Source organism: Xiphophorus hellerii, chromosome 2 (genome assembly GCF_003331165.1).
Source record: "Xiphophorus hellerii strain 12219 chromosome 2, Xiphophorus_hellerii-4.1, whole genome shotgun sequence".
NCBI lineage: Eukaryota > Metazoa > Chordata > Actinopteri > Cyprinodontiformes > Poeciliidae > Xiphophorus > Xiphophorus hellerii.
Window position 1 is genome coordinate 17,437,763 of NC_045673.1, and position 18,412 is coordinate 17,456,174.

Below are 18,412 nucleotides of genomic sequence, written 5' to 3' on the forward strand. Positions count from 1 at the left end.
TTTTTGGCTATCGCCACATTTTTCTAAAATATGTTTCAGTACCAAGAGAAATAATATTATATGCTAAAGCAAAAAACACGGTTGACGGCTTTATTTACCTGTATGAAGTGGAAGGAGGGGATAAAGTGGCAATGTGTGGGTAAAATAGAAATATGAATGACAGAGCTGATCCGAACAAGGTTATGTAGGACAGCGGCTACGTTCAGTAGAGGTTGTTTTAAAGAAAGGCTGTACCTGAGTGAATATATTGAGTTAGTGCTTCAGTTCTCCGTTCCACTCATGGGTTTGAACCCTGCTAAGAAAACATTTTTACTATAATTGTTACAAGACATTAAAACAGGAATCCAAAGAGGACAAAAAAATTGTTTTTACTGTGTCCTTGTTAAACTTGCTTATTAGCAATATTTGCATCCTCCAGCAGGGTTTCATGTCTCTGCTGTTTTAATTATGTGCATCAGGAGCCTAAATGTTTGGAAGACATGAAGCAGGATAACAAAATTAAGAGGACTAAATGAAACAAGAATATTTGCTCTTCTTACCATAACTGAGTGTTTGTCTGTTTTTTTTATCCAAAAAACATTGACCACATTTCAGTTACCTGTAAAGACTATTTGGCAAAGTCATGTGGCAGCAGAAAGGATTGACCTTTCATAACAAAATGTCTCACAAACTGCATGACACATTTTATAAAACTACCTTTGTGTCTCACAATGAGAGAGAAAACTAGTAACTATTTAATACGACTGCCTTTTGCTCCAGATCTGTTTCTAGAAAACATAATGAGTTCCTGCAAAACCAAATCATTGTCTTAAAATATGTTTTTTAAGTTTTTTTCTAACAGCAGTTAAATAAAAGACAACGTTGCAACTGAAAGTGACACTAGCCTCAAAATTTCGAGACAATACACAGGTGAAGTATTTTTCTCCTTTGTTTTCCAAGGGCATGAAGAGGGTTTTTCTTTTTTTAGTTACACTTAAATATTTCAGATTGTCAAACAACCTGGATAAATAGAAAAGTCCATCAGCTGCTTGAGAGTTTATTGCCAAACAGATTCCCTAGAAAGGTGACAAAGGTGACCTTTCCTGTTACTTTTCCCCCTAATCTCTAGAAAATGAATCAGCTGGTTACAAAAGGTTGGTAGTAATGGACAATGCAGATGAGGATATTTATTTACTCGTTAGTTGTTGACTTTTATCATAAAAGAAAAAGTAAAGTCGTGACATTTGTTTATCCTTCTGAATTTTTTAGAATGTTGTTTAGGATATGTTAGTTTTTTCTTTCTATTTGATTGGTTCCAAGAGTAGATTTGTAGTACGCAGACTTGAGCTATAAATTAAAAGAGTTTAACCAACGCATGGTTTCAACCTCCATATGTGTGATTGATCTAACAGTACATGGTTTACATTGCTATCCTTTTGAGATCGTGTTGTAATTTCACATACAAATGCCAAGATAACACAAGAATAATTTAAAGAATATTTCCAAGACCTTTGATGGCTGTCAAGAAAAAGACCTTAGAGGCAGCTTTGAGCTTTGAGTTTGTGTGACCTGCTGCAACACAGTATGAACACAATGTCTGACCTGTAACTTCTAATTCCGAAATAATATGAAGAAAATCCTCACATACTATAACAAGATCAAATTAGTTGTGTTTTTTCACAAAATTGTGAGTCAAACCTAATTTCCATTTCAATGATTTGCAGTAAAAATTGATCAAAAAGTACTCTGATTGGAAACATTAATTTCTCGACTTTGGACAGCCCGGCTGTGACTATTTCTTTACTGACATGAAAATCTGAAAAGAATCAATGAGAGCGTTTTTACAAAAAGCTCGTGCAGCCAAAAGTCACCAGCCAGAGAATTCCCATCCCGCTCTCCAATTCTGCTGAGCTTATTTAGCTAAACTTAGGTGTTCGAGTGGAGGCGCTTTGCTGACAGGAGGGTGACTGATTTCTTCTGAGTGATGCACTGGATGTTGAGAGGAAGGAAGAATGTGGGACATGAGGGATGAGAGACTTGCAGAGATTACAGCGAAGGAAGAGCAGGAGGTGAAACGAGGAAGTTTGCACACACCATCTGTGCATCAAAGGTGCAGCTCCGCCGGCTTGCATTAACAATACTCGACTGTGTTGTGATTGCTTCTGCTCTCTTGAATTTAGATGGTCTCATTTCCACTCTCTGGCGAAGTAAACTTTACCATTGTTTTATATATTTCAGCTTTAATCTAACAGTATCTGCACATGAGTGAGCAAATTGGCTTTGTTGTTGTTGTTTTTTTAAATGTATGCTACTCAAAACAAGAAAAGAAAAAGGTTGGCTTCTTTTGGACGAACTCTGCTACGCTCAGTGAAAAGAGCGTTCTCTTTCTGTCAATAACAATGCCCTACGCTTCTCACATCCCAGAATAAAACTAAATGATTTAAAATGTATTGTTCAAATTCCATCCATCCTTTATCTGACACGTTTCCAGGATTGTGAGGGTGGCTGGTGTCTATTTCTAGCGGTCTTTTGGTCAATTTGACCATTTAAAATTGTTCTCTTTCTGAAAAATTGACACATTTTCAAAATTTGATTCATAAAACATTTTGAAAAGCATGCATTATTCTCCTTTCACTCCTTTGTGTTGGTCCATCAGCTGAAATCCCAATAAAACATTGAAATGTGTGGTCGCAATGTTGCAATTTCGGAAACGTGCAAGGGTGTGAATAATTTTGCAAAGGACTGCATGGGTCTCAGAGGGGCCAGTTGGCTCACTACTGGCTGATTGCTCTGTGCACCTGTTGCTAATCACTTCTTTCTGAAATACTTTGTCTACTCGGGGCTCTTTGCCATGAACCGTGTGTGTGCTACATGGCAGGCTGCCTATCGCACTTCATCTAAAGTTACACATTTGTGGATTGAGTTAATTGTCTTCTGAACGCCAGAGGCACAAAGAGGATCTTGGGAGTTTGCCGCTTGGTTTCTAGGCTGGAGCTTCGGAGCTTGTTTATTTTCCTGCTGCGCTCATGGAATAAATCTATTGAGTCCAGCTTCTGTTTAAATTCCGGTTGTTATATCTGACAAACACTTCCTCTGTAGTCCAATAGTTACATCACATAAAGGAGGTGATGAAATATCACAACCTGACCGACTGGAACGTATAACAGCATCTCAGCCCTCGTCCTCTGCAATTTCCAAGCTACAGTCTTCAAATGAAATCTATAAAAGCTTCAATGGTTCCAGGTGAAGTCTGCTTTATTGAGCACATTCAGCTGGGCCAAGCTTCACTTGGATTACTCCTCTGTAAATAACAAACATAAATCCCCATGGCTGCAATTCAAGCAGACACATCCACATGTCTGAGTAACAGACAGACGGCTATTAGAAAGGAAAAGCCCCAAGTGACTCATCTTAATCCTTTCTCACATATCTTTTCAAGCAGTTTGTGGACCTTCAGCTATTTCCCCCCAGCACCTTTGCTCTAAAACCGACCCATCAGCAATGCTCTCTGGTGCATAATTAGTGCCATTAGTTCGAGTCGTCCGCACACTCTTAGACACTATGGCCAGACAGGAGCTGCGCTCTGTTTCGCTCCCTCTCTATCTCTTTATCCCACCAACTGTTTCACGCTCGCAGGGCTCGTAGCCATCACATTTGTTGGAGTAATGGACCTGGCAAATTACAGCAGATCGGCCCTCAGCAGGCTCAGCCTGGCAGCCACCAGGGAGCACGGAGCAGACGTGCTAATTCTACTGAACAAGAGCTCCCGATTGGACAAACAGAACCGCCCCGGGAGCGTTAGCTGTCGGATGAAGCGAGCTGAAATGCCTTGTGTCCAAAGAAAACTTTAGATAATCCTCAGATTGGTAGTCTAGTCACAAAACTGTGCATCTTTTGCAGAACTGAACACAGCGGTGTCTCAGATGACGAGCTCAGTTTTTGACTGAATACATAGATTATTTTACTAAGTTTTGTCATCTCTGCCATTGCAATGGCTCCCTCACTGTGCTTAAACTTAAAACAAAATGGCCTGTGAGCACTGAGAAAGACATGCGCCCACTCCTCTAACATACCCTCCCACACACGCAGATGGTCTGAGGGATGCCGCAGCAATTAAGGCGATCCATTTAAAGTCTCCGACTGTAACAAGCTGAAGGAAGCCTGCTGCAGGAACTCACTGTTCTCTGAGGCATGAACAATTCCTCGCGCTCTCTTGAGACTCCCGAGGGCTTTCTGTGTGACCGAGCCTTTTCTTAATTACACGTGAAAGCGGAAAACAGCTGCTTTACGGCCACATCTGGGTCTCCGTTAGTCAACCCTGTGGAGGGCTGAGTAAAAAGCAAAGCAGGTTATATGGAAAGCACTGTTTGCGCTTTCCTCCTCCTATTATCAGATTTCTCCAGCTAATTCAATTCAATTTAATTCAGTTTATTTATACTGTATATTCCCAATTCACAATAAATATTGTCTCAAGGCACTTTACAAAAAAAAATCCTTTCATTTACACATGTATTCCAGTTGATCCTATCAAACAGTGTAGTAAGCTCAGTGGGCTATTATAAATTAGTTTAAAAAGTTTCTATCTAAGGAAAAGCACTGAGTCACTGATTTGCAGCATTCACTCCTCCTTTGCCAGAAACCTACCCTGTTCCTGGGTTTATAAATGTGTAAATATGTACATTACTGTGCTGAAAAATATCCTCCCCTTTTGAACTTTTACAGATTTTGTCACACTACAACCACAAATCTGATTTGACACACAAACTAGTGCATATTTGTGAAGTGGAACAAAAAGGAAATAGGGTTTGTTTTTGTTTAATTATATACAAATAAAAACTATGCATTTCCAGTTAGTCTCTTGGCATTTTGTAGAACCATCATGCACCAACTACCAGCTCTGTACAAAACAGCTCAAATTGAGTTAAATGTCATAAAAGACATTTCTCAAGATTTGGGTTTACACCAACTCATTTCTAACACCTGATATAAACCATGTGTCTATGACTGTATATTTAGGGTCATTGTCCTCCTGGATGGTGAACATTTTCCCCAGAACATCCCCCAAAAAATCATCTGAAGTTTGGTTTTGTGGATAGTCAAAGTGTAAAAGACCTTAAGGGATATCAGAACTTCATTATTGTTGCATTATATTTTTAGTGAAACATAACTTTGGAACAACATCAGCAAGACCCTACAGTAATGACTCAATATTAACAAGATAAACTATTTCTATTTTAAAAGCAGAAAATCTTAATGTATCTAAAAGTTTAGAACATTGTGCATTGAACCCTGACACTGCATCTGAATCTGCACTGCACCAGAAACTACACTATTACCAAATTAAAACCAAGAATGCAATAAGGTTGTATGATTTACATAAACCAGCAGAGCAAATATTTTTAAACAAACATCATATCTCTTCCTGTGGTGTGTTGGCACTGCTGTGGATCATAAATATTTATCAAGGCTCAGAAAGGTTAAATGTGTGGGAGTGATATGTTCTGGCAGCTAAGATGCTGCTGAGGCATAACATCTTGGATTTGTAAAATGCAAAACTTTCAGAAAACACCAGAGCTGTGTCTTGACCGCTGAATCTTCCCAAAAAAAAAAAAAAGACAAAAAATACAAAATGAATAGTTTATTTCAAATTAGTTTGGAGCTGTATGTGTCACTGAAGGGAACACATACAGCATCGTTGTTTTTTTTGTTTTTGTATTTTGCCAGTTTGAGAAATTATATTTTTTATCAGGCAACACGGTGGCGCAGTTGATGGCACTTTTAACTTGCAGGGTGAACAGCCGTCCAGCATTGCATCCTGGGATCTTTCTGCATGGAGTTGAAATGTTCTTTCTGTGCATGTGTGGGTTCTTCCTCCAGCTTCTTCCCACATAAAAACACATGACAATGTCAAGACCTTGTAAAACATGAAATTTGTCTCTATCATAAAACATAGACGTGATGTCTCGCTTGTGGAAATTTCGTCTAAATACGGCATCATTGTCTTTCTGCCACTTGGGGGCAGTGTCAGCAATACAGTAGAATATGATTAGTTTCTTTAAAGCTATGTGTAGCTTTTAAATGAAGTTGAACAGGCAAAAGTCATAATTCACTATTTTAAATTACCAGTCATAATACATTTTTGATGTTATATTTACCACATCTGCTTTGATATTTTTGTTACCTCTCACCCTAAGTGGGATGTTGCAGTTGTGTGAAATGCAAAAAAAGCATACATTAATTTTAGACCCTATTATATATTGGCGACCCTCTGTAGTCGTCCTGTCAGAAGGTTTTCTGCAACACATCCCAACAAAGTTTGGCTGTAAAAGTAAATCCAGGATATCCTTGTAAAAGAGATTAATCATCTTTCTGAATTTCTTTCCAGAAAAATTGAAGGTAAAATAAATAAATAAGTAAATAAATAAATAAGCTCAGCTGACTGAAGCAAAGTGGAAAACTGTCCTGTGTCAGATATGTCAAAATGTGACTGAAAACAATAGATTTGACATCCTTCTTATACTAAAGAGGAAGAGAATCCTGCATGTTGTTACAGTGCTCTGCATAACTTACTCTGGTGTGAAACAATATGAGTCCCCTTACATATTTTGTTGTCTCACTTCAGTGTTTGAGATGATTAATCATATTTTAATATTAATCAAATACAACAGGAGTCACAAAAATGCTGTTACATTAAGTTTTAATGTATTGGGGGAAATCTATTCAAACCAACTTAGCTTTGTGTGAAAATATATTCCCTTCAGTTTTGTTAAATCATGAAATAACTGAGTCACCACAATTTTTTGTAAAGATTACTACAGTGTCATTAGGAAAAACCCAGACCTGATTACTGCTTGATCTGTACAATAAAAGACACATGGTTGCAAACACAGGATGTGATATGTTTGTTGTGTTTCACTGTTTATTAAAAACTGGTTTAGGACATTTGAAATTGATTGCAAAACACTTCTAATTGCAGACTCTGTGCATCTTTACTTTTAGATCAGAGTTAATTTTAGTTCAACCTCTCAGTGTTCTAACACTAAAACAAAATAAGCCGCCTCTGAAAATGAAACTGAACTTGTGGTTCAGTTCCTTTAACACTGATGTGCTTTGGTGAAAAACTGTGCTTACTCATTTATTAGAGTTTGAAAAAGACATATAACAACGTTAACTTGGACTTCTACAATGAGTTGCAGCTGTGTCACAATAAAGAGCAGAAACAGTTTTACCTCAGTGCATATGCTGCAGTTTTCTGTGCCTGCAGGAACCCGATTGGCAAACGTAAGAGAAACGACGGTCTTTGTTGATCCAGTGAAAATGTGGTTTGTAGAAGACATGCCTGATGACACAGTAAATATTTTTGGCCTATTTGACGTTAACATGCCTTAACACATTTCATAACTGTGCCTTCTTCTTTTCCTTTTTTTAAATTATGGTGTAATAAACTTAAAATCCTTTTTGAAACCTGGTCTAATTGGTCAACCTGGTCCTGGTTTACTTTTCTCACTTTTATTTTGACAACATGTGTTTTTTCTTCAAAAGGACTTGAAGTGTCTCTTTCCTGTAGCACCTTTTATCTTATTTTACATGAAACACTGGGAAGAAATGTATTTTAGCATGTACAAAAATCCAATTCACAATGAAAGTGTGTATTCAGTTTTTTTATTTATTAATTTAATTAAAAACAAAACAACTACTGTATGTACAACAGATGAAAATATATAAATCAACGAAATGAAAGGCAGTAGAAAAAAGAAAAAAAAATCTCATCCACCCGTCTTATCCCAAGAATATATTCAAACAGTAAGGATTTACAAAAAATGAAAACTAAATAGTTACAGTTGTGTGCAGTTCAATACTTAAAAGTATAAAAAATTAGATAAAAAACAAAATTTCTCTAATATCTGAAAGTGTTTCAATAAACAAGTTTATAAAACTTCATCTATTTAATATTTATTGATGAAATTGTATATTTCATCTGAAAAAAAAAAAAAAAACACAACACAGACCGAGCAGCCATATAGACTGGCAGAACCTGGCAGTGGTTCAGACAAAATTCTGGAGATATCTTATTCTAACAGCAAACAGATTTTCTTTCAAATGTTCACAAGTTTGTTACTTCATGACGTCTTACCACTTATCCAGATTTCACAATAACTTTCACATTATTCATGCTTCACATGAAGTGCGGTCTGTTATTGTAAGGAGACCTGAAGTGTACTGACGACCCAGAGGGAGAGCAGAGGCGTTTCAGTGACCTCGCTGTGCAGGAGCTCTGGGAATACAGATTAACGACTGCTGCATAACAACTCTCCATATGCTGTTGATTAAGTGGATTATCAAGGTCTGTAAAGAGAATGAGACCAGAATTTTTCCTCTCAGTTTTTAAGTTTTTGAAATTGAACATGCTTGGGTTACCAAATGATAAAGATGACAAATGTTCAGATTTTTGCATTGAAAACATTTATGGGCTGCCTGGTGGAGCATTGGTTAGCACCTTAGCCTTGCAGTAACATGCAAGATTTCTCCGTTATTTACAGAAATAATTTACAGTATACTATACCATAGCGACACAAAGTCCCTCCCTTTCCCAAATGGGGGATCGGTTTACAATCTATTGGCAAATCACAAACAGTTGTCTCGGAAGATTACACATAGCATTTTACATGGGACAGTCACATTCTGTGGCAAAGAGATTGGTCTGACCACCTGTGGATTTCTGTCTGCAGCATTACCATTTGGCTGTGGGGTGAAAGCAGGATGAGAAAACAGCAAAACATTTTCTGATACTCCAGACATGTCCAATCATTCTTTCTATAAAGACATTTTACAAAAAAAACAAAGATAAATACTACTTTTTAGGGTATGAGGAGGATGGTGGTCATCTTAGATTATTGTAGTTAAAAAAAATATATGCAATTCAAATTTAAGTTCAATTAAAAACTAAGCTAAATTTAAACCAAATTCAAATCAGATTTAAGATTTAAAACTGAACTTAGTTTGCCTTCGGTTATCTAATTAATTCATAATTTCCGGTTTGGCCTCATCATGACCATTATCCCAGCATTTGGGTGAAGAGCGGAATAAACCCAGGGAAATTTACAGTCCTTCCCCGGGTCAGCACATACACACACACACTGACATCTAAGACTCATGTAGAGTTGCAAATTAAGTTTACAAATATGTTTTTGGACTTTGAAAGAAAACCACAACTCAAGGCTTGAATTTGTTGTTTTGAATCAGTCAAATGTTTGTTTGCAGACAGGAAAAACATGCAAGATAATATAATTATATTTTATCAATGCTGGCGCCAGTTATTCTTTAACATTGCAACACACCAGCAAAATTCTCAATTCTGACAATCCTGGATGTTTCACAAACTAATTTTTTTTTTTAAGAAACAGAAGTGATGGTGTCTTTTCAGCAACTGTTAGCGTTCTGTTAAACCATATCTGCTTAGACTTTGGAAGGTTTTGAAGATCCACCTCTTCTTATTTTGTATTGAGTCTTGCAGTAGTTGAAACCTGAATATAATCTTGTTGGTGTTTTGCATTGTTGGTTATTATTTTCCTATAGATGTTGCCGCTTGAATTCTTTCAGAATCTAATTACAATCTGTCATTTTTTTTTTCTCTTCCCTGAAACAAGCCAAGCAACGCCTTGACTTTAAAGCAGTCAAACTGGTTTTTACAGATCACTGAGTCTCACCTGGCACGCAATGTAAGAGAAGACACCACACAGTACACCTAAAAGCTTAAGATGAAAGAGAAATAATTACTGCTTTGTCTTTTTTAAAAAGCTTTCCAAAATATTTTCAGGAAGGAGAGACACTTTTAAAGAAAAAAACACAATTTACGTTGATTTTCTGTATGAAGTCCTAAGTCACTATTGAGAAAACTAAAACAATTGTGTTAACAGAAACTGAAAGCATACACTTAAGAGACTTTATTTACATACAACAAATGTAAACTAAATACTTTCACATGATAAATATTTTTAAAACAAAGTTTATAGACAAGATGGTCAAATAAAACATCTAAACACAAACCTAGAAAGTATTAAACTTTATCCTCAGCATTTTGTTTTAAGCTGTCTGTACAATCAGAATCCACTGCAGTTACTTTTTCTCTGTTTCTGTTTTTTGCAAAAACAGATGGTCTCTTTTTCACCATCACTATGACTACAGCTGCAATAACTAGAAACACCAGTCCCACGACCACTGCGTATACAACGTGAGATCCAGAGTCATTTGTAGGGGCAGTTGTAGGGGCATTTGTAGGGGCAGTTGTAGGGACAGTTCTAGGGAAAGTTCTAGGGAAAGTTCTAGGGATAATTCTACGGACAGATGCAGATTTTAATATAAACTCCTGTTTAAAGAAGCACCTATCTGCGTCAGTGTGTTCATCTTCGTTGAAGTAATCCTCATTCGTGCCTTCCTCATAATCGTTTTCTTCAGCAGTGACATTGTCCTGGAATTCTTTCAAAACAATACATCTGTACATCCGTTCGTCCTCGCTGCACAGGTTAGAGATGTTCAGCAATCCAGAAATAGACAGTTCCACTCTGCCTTCCAGGTCTTCTGGGATGGAGACAAGCTCATCATATGTGTCACCAATGATTTCATAGATGTCTGCTTGTACATGACGGAACCACTGGACTCTTTTAAGATTATCCAGGTCAGAAGTACATTCCAGTGAGATATTTGAGTCTTTAAAGTAAACCTTTTCTTGTAATTCACTTTTGGGGCATAGAAACAAAGAGTACTCGATCTCAAATGTTGGAGCGATGCATGTGTAAGTCCCTTTGTGTTCATCAGAAATAACAGGGATTATTAAGGAGAAGCTGTCTGGTTCTTCACCAGCTGATATGTACATCTCATTGTTCCTTGGGCTGCTGCTGTTAAGTTGTCCCTGTGGAGTCTCCCACCACAGGTTTCCACCATCACCACTACAATTTAGAACTACTCTTTCCCCTTTGGAGACATAAACCTCTTTACTGTAACTGTAGTCTGGAAGGAATAGGTTTTGGAAACCAAGGCAAGTCTTACCTTTGAACACAGTGCAGTGAAACTGTGGAAAATTCTGGAACACAATTTTATTTACCATGAGCACAGCACCGTTTTCTCGGGCCTCCACAGAATCCTGCAGTTCTTTCATCACCGGCTCCAGTGAAACACTGCTGTCCAGCAGGAGTATGGGCTTGTAGTCAGGCTGTAGTTCCAGATACCAGCGCACAAAAGTTCCCTCCTGACCAACAGAAGAGCTTTGGCAGCGAATATCCGCTCCACCTTCACTATTCACTTTGATCTCTTCAGCTGAAATCTCTTCTTTGCACACGAAGAGCTGCTCCATATGATTGTTGACCATTGTATGATTCTGCCAGCATTCTCTCCTGTAGATCCCAGAGTCCAGGTCTGTGAGTTCATCTATCTGGATCCCAAGCAGATTGTCAACTTCATTCATCTGAATTCGACCCTCCAGGTCCACGGGAGGTGTGTTGGGCAGATTCTTGTTCGAGGAGTTACCCAGTAGTTGTTCTCCGCCTGCAGCAGATCTGTAAGCAAGAAGATAATCCGCTCCAAAACAATAACCCATCACAACATTGCCGCCCTCCTCCCTAAACACAATCTCTGGCCCCTGACTGCAGACCTGACCAAGGAGGAGGAGGAGGAGGAGGGAAAGCAAAAGGCCTGTGATCTTTGTGCAGGTCATGTTGGTTGTCTTGCCACTTCCACACCACAACTGGGCTGAGCTTGTACAGTCTCTGTTTTATGTATCCACCTTAGTATTTCACTTGTTCCGCCTCCTATTCATTGTGTTGTCTTCCTCTTTCCAAATCAAACCCAGTGACACGCTCCCACACAAACAAATATCAGAGAAGGGCAGCAGTAACAGGTGAAACTAAAATAAAGAAAGTTATTTTATCGTGACAAGCTCTTGTTAGGTCGGTCATTAACGTCTCACCTGGTTGTAGTTTGACTAGGATGTTTTGCTGTTTTGACAGGTTTTCACTCAACACCAGACCTACAGAGTCACCAAACGGGCTGTGGGAGTGGCTAAAGGCTTTCTGGAAAGACAGTTTCGTGCAAGCAAGCTTACTGGCACATTTGCAAATGCATGCAATGTTGTTTTTCTGTTATTATTACTAAAAATTCATTATAGGTTCATTGAGTCAACAGAACAATCTGAACTGAATCTAGGTGTAGATAAAAATCACATACTGGTTCAGGTTCCAGGAGGCCGTGAGTGTCTTATTTCAATTATAGATGTTTTGCAAGAAAACGGCCAGCTCTCAACCTTTTACCTTAGGTGAGTTTCAAGTCTATTAAAGATTGGGAAACATGATACACAAAAAGATGAATGAAAAATCTTTTTATTAGAGTGCCAGTGTTAGGTAAATTGTATTTTTAGTAATTATCAAATATTTGTTGTATCATGTAGCCTTGTAGTTACATTTAGATAATGTTTCTGTGTGTTAAATAACTTTGATTCTATCCTGAGACTGCCCTGGGAAATAGGGGTGACAGCTACTCTCAGCAGCTGTTGCCCTGCAGGACTTCCTACAAGACAGAGGTGTTAATTGCTCTGTGCTGCTTTGTGATACAAAGCCGTTGCTTTGAAGCTATGCAATGTGTCTTGTTTCACACCGGGCCTGGAGCAAGAAAGATTTAGAGTATAGATAACATGTGTCTAGAAGTGAATATTATTTAGCGCTGCAACCATGTGATGAATGCTTTGACTCCACCCTTTTAGAGTTGCAGCGCCCCGTGTGGCAGGGTTTCCTAAAGATCAATAAAAGAGAGGAACAGACAGATGTGTTTCCAGAGTAGTCGGAGATTTGTAACTGGAAACATCTCTCTGTCTGCTCTCCTCGCGAGTATAAAAGAATCTAACTCTCTTGTCTTTCTTGTGTTTGTTAAATTGTCTCTAATAGGTATTTTAGACCTGACATTATTTGGTCCTTCGCAGCCGGATGCCAATATACCGGAAGGATTCCAGCGGGCATGGTGGACCCCAGTAAAGACCGTGCGCACGGCAAGTTTCCTAGTGGAAGCTTATCAGAACCTGTTAAAGGGCTGGCGCTCTGCCTGCCTGCTGGGATCTTACGGTTGACGGCTCTGAGGGGAAGACAGGAGAGGGTGAGTAGATTCTTGTTTAAATGTGTGGCGAATGACTGAGGGTCATTGCGCGAATAAGAAAACCCTGGACATTCTAGACTCTAACAGGTAAAAATAAAACATAATATCCGTGAAGGGCGTCCGAAGCCCTTGGCCAAAAGTTCGTGGAAAAACAACAGGCGCACGGAGCCTAGTATAAACCTGCAGTAAAATTTAATAAATTGGAAGTAAAATTGTAATTGGAACGGATGGCGGAGTCCGGCGGAGCAGGCGCTTAAGTTCCGCAACAAACGTATGATTGTGAGTGTGATTGGAGATTTAAATACCATTTGGTGTTTTATCTCATATAAAAACAGTAGGGTTGTAACCAGCAAACCTGTCCTGGATGCAGAGGTAAGAACCCCCCACTCGAAAGAGTTGAAGCGGGGGTTACCACTACAGGTATTTTTAATTGCTGGCCTGCTGAAAAGATCTCCAGTTTATAGGATTCCCTATGAGTCGGACAAACTGGGCTAAATTGTATAAATAAATAAAAAAAATGGGCAAAGTATAAGCAAGAATAAGCCAACACACAGTTTGAAATCAAATGACTGGAAATATGTTGAAAATCAGGATCCGCATAAAATAAAATATTTAGATAAATGGTTAACAAACTACAACTTTGACGGCCGTCTAAATTCACAGAAACTAACAGTATTGCAGGATAAAATAAAATAAAAACAAAGTCAAACCCACAGAAATCAAAGAATTTGATGTTTTATAGAAGGGAGGATGATGAGACAAGTTTCAGAAGTGTGAAAAGGCAGGCAGACGAGCAGGGAGCAGCAGGAGGGGGAGGGGACGTAGCTGAAGTTACCAAATACCAAAATAACAAAACAGAAGGTGAGAAACAAATAATACAAAATGCAAAACTATACCCCGACTTGCCCTCACCCCCACAATATGAAAAAGGTAGTGAGGGATCTATTACTAGATCACAAAAAGCAAACTTTAAGTGGTCTAAGAACTGGGGAGAAATTTTGGTGCAGGGAGCTGTAGCTCCCACTGGGCTTTTACTCCCTCCCCCATGTTGCCCTTCAGAAGAGGCAAATAGTCAGCCACACACACACTGATCTTTATCCTATGATACAAGTAGCAAATCCTACTGTAAGGGACGATGGAGCAGCGCCCACGATTCTGGTATATAGAACGTGGACCCTGGAGGATATAAAAAAGGCGCTTTTGGAGACAGCTGATGTTTAAAAGCAAAAACAGGACAGTTGTCTGCATTTTTATTATTGAGCATTCCCTTTTCTAGTGAAGGCGTTTCTCTTGATTCCGATATTGTTATAGTTAGTACATTTTCAAATACATTCCATATACTAGATTAGTACTTGGAGCTTTGGTAATATACTTTAATCTAACACACTATTGCTATTAATATTAACAAAGTATATCAGAAATTAAACCTAAGTGTTTCCAAGATTCCTAAGTTTGTGAACAACTCCAGATGCAACTCTACGCTCCTGGGAAACCCCCGACCTCTGACCTGTGAGCCGGGGAAGATATTCTTTATGGCCTCCTAATTTAAAGCCTTTCAGGAGCATGTTTGTTTTATGGCAGCTTTAAGTTACAGCCTTGCCAGGCTCTGAAGTCCTACCTTGCATCAGCTTGTCCAGATAGGAATGTTGATCTATTTAAACGCACATGGCATTAGCTTAACTATATTAAACCATAAAAATAGCCATATTTCCTTAACAATACCCAAAACAGAGTTTAGACCAAAAGTTAAGCATTATCCTTTAAAAACAGATGCACAGGAGGGAGCCAAGTCTTGTTATATGTAGATGATGTTTTATTAGCATCTCCAAACATGAAAATCTGTAAACAAGACACTTTAGCGCTTCTAAAACATTTAGCTGAGGAAGGTCATAAGGTCAATAAGAATAAACTCCAACTGTGTAAAGAACGAGTAAAATATTTGGGTCATAATTTAAGTGCAGGAGGGCGGACCATAATGGAGGATAGAAAAATAACGATTCTCCAGGCACCAAAACCGCAAAAAAAAAACAAAAAAAAAAACAAAAAAAAAACGGATGATGTCTTTTCTGGGGTTAACTAACTATTGTCGAAACTGGGTGCCTAACTATGCAGAAATTGTGGCCCCTTTAAGCAAATTAATGTATGAAAAGGATCTGAAAATGTCTTCCTCTTTGGAATGGACAGAGGCAGCAGAGACAGCACTAAGTGAAATAAAACAGGCCCTAGTGTCAAGTGCTGCGCTCGCCTTACCAGACTATAAAAAAAAACATTTTTTCCAGATGGTGGATTGCAAAGGTCAGTATATGACCTCGGTGCTAGTTCAGCAACATGGTGATAAAATGAGACCAATAGCATATTTTTCTTCCAAACTTGATAGTGTGGCGTGTACCCAGCCTCCCTGTGTGAGAGCAGTGATTGCTGCTTCTATGGCAGTAGAAGTTAGTGCTCCTATTGTACTGTTTCATCCATTAACATTAAAAGTACCACATGCAGTTTCAGCACTATTATTACAAACAAATATGACTTTCTTATCGCCTGCGAGGCATCTCTCCTGTATGAGTACATTATTATCACAACCTCATCTAACTATTGAAAGATGCACGATTTTAAGATCCTGCAACTTTGTTACCTCTTCCAGATGATGGTACAAAGCATGATTGTCAGGAAATGGCAGAACAAAATGCAAAGAGTAGAAATGATTTAAAAGATCTACCATTAGATCACGGTGAAATACTTTTTGTTGATGGTTCCTCAAAGAAAAATGTACAAGGGGAAACTCAAACCGGTTATACAGTAGTGACTGAAAAAAAAAAAAAAAAAAAAAAAAAATAGTGTTAAAAGCTGAAAAACTTCCCTCACACTACTCGGCTCAGGCTGCAGCATTGATAGCGCTAACCACCGCTTGTAAACTAATGAAAGATAAAGCAGTGACGATTACACCGATAGTCAATATGCGTTTGCAACAGTACACACGTTTGCACAGTACTGGCAAAATAGGGGTATGATAACTTCTACAGGAAAACCAGTAACTCGTGCAGACCTATTAAAATATTCTATTTATGGATTTATTTCTTTTTTAAGAACTTTTAATGCATTACAAAAGGTCATTTCATTTCAAAAAATGCCTACAGAAAGAAGAGAGGGCTGCAAATGAAATAAGGAAATAAAGTTAATAAATAAATAGAAACAGGCTCTAACTGTAAGAGGCATTGCTCCGATAACAACAAACTGCAGTATGCAACCGATTCTAGATAGTTTCAAAATCAGTCTTTTTAAACTGATCAAAACTTTAGGATAGATAAAATATTATTAAATCTACAGGAATTATGGATGAAGAAGACAGAATAAAATAGAAGTAACTCACTTGTTGACTAGAAATTGATTGAATATAGAAAAAGTTTGCTACACTGTACAAATTTGTTGTTGAAGGATAATATTAAGTTAGAAATAACTTATGGGTTAATCAAAGTGGATCTGGTGGAACTTTTGTAGAGAATAATGTAGATCAGGAGACTTGCAGCCCCCCCCTTGTAGCAGCTCCGCAGGGGGGCCACAGAGTTGAGCTGTAACTTCTACCCCCACTAGATTCAACTAATTAACATGTGAAGCCTTTAGCATACCACTATTTTTAAGTGCGAAGCAACCCCCACTTGTAGTAACTCAGCAAGACAGAACGGGAAGGTGTGATGTAAATCACTTTCACTCCCAACATCTAAAAGTACCTCTTGACAAAATATCAGTAGAGGAACAACAAAAGGTTTTTAAGTTCAAATTTTAAAACTAGAAGAAACTAAAACATATCTGATGATTCGAGTGCCAAAAGCCTAATAAAGAATTAGGAGTTCCTCTTGAGATCCTTATCGGCTCTCTTTCCTGCCATAAAGTCGGCCCCTCCGAGAAGTGGGGGAGGGATTTTATGGTGGGGTTATAGATTTGCTTTGTGATCTTTTTATTTTTGAATTTGTTTTCGTTGGTCTGACTTTTTGGTTGGCTATTTGTTTGTGCACTCATTTAGTTAACTGTAAGTGTCCGTTCTTTATATTTGTTAAATATAACAAATTAATTTCTTTCTTTTGAGTTACCAGTTTCCTCTGGACCTGTTGCTCATCATACAGATGAGCTCCAGCTGATTGGTGTCCATATATGGGTGTCAAACTTCCTTAGCGGGCCATTCCATTTGTTCACCCAGGGAGGGGAAATTTGGTTTTTATTTTAATTTCTTTCATTTGTAGATTTAGTGATATTTTGACCAGTATTTTTTAGGTTTTTGGGTGTTAATTACCCCTATTATGTGTTAATGGTCTGATCAGCCACTATTTAAGTTCCCCTCATGTCTTGTTTGTTAAGTCAGTTTGTGCTTGAGTTTGTTCTGCTACCGACTGAATTGTACTTTGTTATGTTGATTTTAGTTTGGGCCCAATTTATCATTTTTGGATTTTCTTTGTAGACTATAGTTTTTGAATTTTCTTCAACGTCTCTCTGGCTGGTTAATGCGAAACCTTCACAGAGTCTAAATTGGTACACACGCCTTGTCAAACACTAGTGAAAATTTTTGAGGAGTTTGTAAAATAAATTATCTGACAATCATAAGAGTTAAATGAGATAAGGAGTTTTAAAACTGTAACATGAAGTGTTTTGGGAAAATAGTAATCTTGAAGATTTAAAGCATGCTAAAATGAATTGTTTTGTTTGTTTTGACGAGTTTCACCTTTTGGGAAAAAGGCAGCATTGAATTTGGTAGAATTTCTCAGGGAACATCATAAACCTGTTTTATCAACATCGTTATTTAAAAGTCGTAGAAATGTGATGCATTAGCAGATAATGCATCAACAGGGGGGAGAATATTGTTATAGGTTTATCTTTTATATTACTTAAATAAAATTTTTTATTTTTGAAGAACATGTTTGATCTGTGTTACACATAAAAAGTGAAAGGAAAGATATGGTCGGGTGAAAGATGTTTCTTTTGAATGGTTTTGAGTCGTTCTCCATTAAAAGATGTTCTGACAAGGGGGCTAAAATATTTTGTAACCAATAGATAACAAATTTATAGCAATTACTGAAGCATATTTTGATAAATTAACTTAGGAAAACAATTATAGAAATTAAAAATATTATTGTGTTAGCCATTTTCAGAGCATTAATTTAATGGAGCAAAAATGTTTAAAGAAATGTTTTGAAGAATCTGTTATTGATTAAAGTTATCACTAATCAGTAAAAGTACTCAGGTGGGATTATAATAATTTTTCTAAACTTGATTTTTGTTTTGATTTACATCCATTTAAAACGATTTTGAA

General features: G+C 37.7%; 2 protein-coding genes across 2 annotated transcripts in view; one reads left to right on the forward strand and one right to left on the reverse strand.

Moving 5' to 3' along the window:
• Positions 1-18,412, forward strand: part of amn1 (antagonist of mitotic exit network 1 homolog (S. cerevisiae)) — a 213,512-nt gene that overhangs the window by 91,062 nt on the left and 104,038 nt on the right. The gene's annotated exons all lie outside the window — the stretch shown is intronic.
• LOC116734435 (uncharacterized) lies at positions 7,709-11,954 on the reverse strand. Its single transcript, XM_032585831.1, has 2 exons — positions 10,294-11,954; positions 7,709-10,245 (listed from the first exon to the last, which is right to left on the reverse strand). The coding sequence occupies exons 1-2, from the start codon at positions 11,687-11,689 to the stop codon at positions 10,037-10,039; spliced, it is 1,605 nt and encodes a 534-aa protein (XP_032441722.1). The 5' UTR covers positions 11,690-11,954; the 3' UTR covers positions 7,709-10,036.

Bases quoted from the DNA above. Each gene is read 5' to 3' on its own strand.
- LOC116734435 (XM_032585831.1), bottom strand. From the start codon at position 11,689: ATGACCTGCACAAAGATCACAGGCCTTTTGCTTTCCCTCCTCCTCCTC. The intron at 10,246-10,293 runs CTAGAACTTTCC...CTACAAATGCCC, and splicing joins AATTATCCCTAGAACTTTCC to CTACAACTGCCCCTACAAAT.